Raw genomic sequence first — 879 nt, forward strand, 5'->3', positions numbered from 1 at the left:
TGATAAGTGATGATGTTCGTTCAAAATGCAACAATAATTCACTTTGTTTTACACTTAAATATAATTGGCGTAACTATAATTTGTAGTAGTATTTCTAGCTTTCCATAAGCATCCTTGCATTTTCTTTTTATTTCCATCTGTCTTTCAGGCTCCTGTAGAGACAAAGTTCGACAACTTGTTTGGAACCTCGGCTGCTGCAGATCCGTTCAACTTCAACAATCAGAACGGCATGCGTAACGATGACAAGTAAAAACTCACTGTCGTCTCGCGCTGACCTCGTTTTTCTCTTCAGGTTGAAAATCAGGTTGTTGTTTTTACTAAATTCAATCTCTGTTCCCGTTTCAGAGACCGACTGATTGAACAGTTGACCAAGGAAATCCAGTCCTTAAAAGAAGAGCTTGACTCCTTCAGACTAGAGGTAAAGATCTGAAAAATATGGGGTTTTTGACCAGTCATTTGATCTCCTCTGTCCTGACTCTCTTCTACTTACCGTGTTCTCTGTCCTTCACCAGAGTGGCCGTTTGTGTCAGGTGCTCCGGGGGCGTGTTAATGAGCTCGAAGCGGAACTTGCTGAGCAGAGCCACCTGAGGCTGCAGGCTATGGGGGAGAGCGAGTTCCTGAAGGCAGAGCTGGACGACCTGAGGAGGGTCAGGGAGGACACGGAAAAAGAGCAGAGGAGCCTGACGGAGATCGAGAGTAAATCGTTTTTCATTGTTTTTCAACGACTTTCTACTGACTATAAGTCGCTCAGGAATACAGGTCGCTCCATCCAAAGTAACACCAGTGCCCTATGGTGGCCGTGAGTGTGAAAACAACCAAGATGTAAATTTTCAGTGGAACAGGAGCGGTAGGTACTGGTATACAAGCATAGAGTGCCCT

General features: G+C 44.7%; 1 protein-coding gene across 1 annotated transcript; it reads left to right on the forward strand.

Moving 5' to 3' along the window:
• The first annotated feature begins 19 nt into the window (after positions 1 to 19).
• Positions 20 to 870, forward strand: LOC103399320 (huntingtin-interacting protein 1-like). Its single transcript, XM_008338017.3, has 3 exons — positions 20 to 246; positions 346 to 418; positions 513 to 870. Exons 1-3 carry the CDS (start codon positions 230 to 232, stop codon positions 801 to 803), a joined length of 381 nt encoding a protein of 126 aa, XP_008336239.2. The 5' UTR covers positions 20 to 229; the 3' UTR covers positions 804 to 870.
• Positions 871 to 879: the final 9 nt, after the last annotated feature.

This window comes from Cynoglossus semilaevis, unplaced genomic scaffold (genome assembly GCF_000523025.1).
Source record: "Cynoglossus semilaevis isolate Cse_v1.0 unplaced genomic scaffold, Cse_v1.0 C19075284, whole genome shotgun sequence".
NCBI classification, from domain to species: Eukaryota; Metazoa; Chordata; class Actinopteri; order Pleuronectiformes; family Cynoglossidae; genus Cynoglossus; species Cynoglossus semilaevis.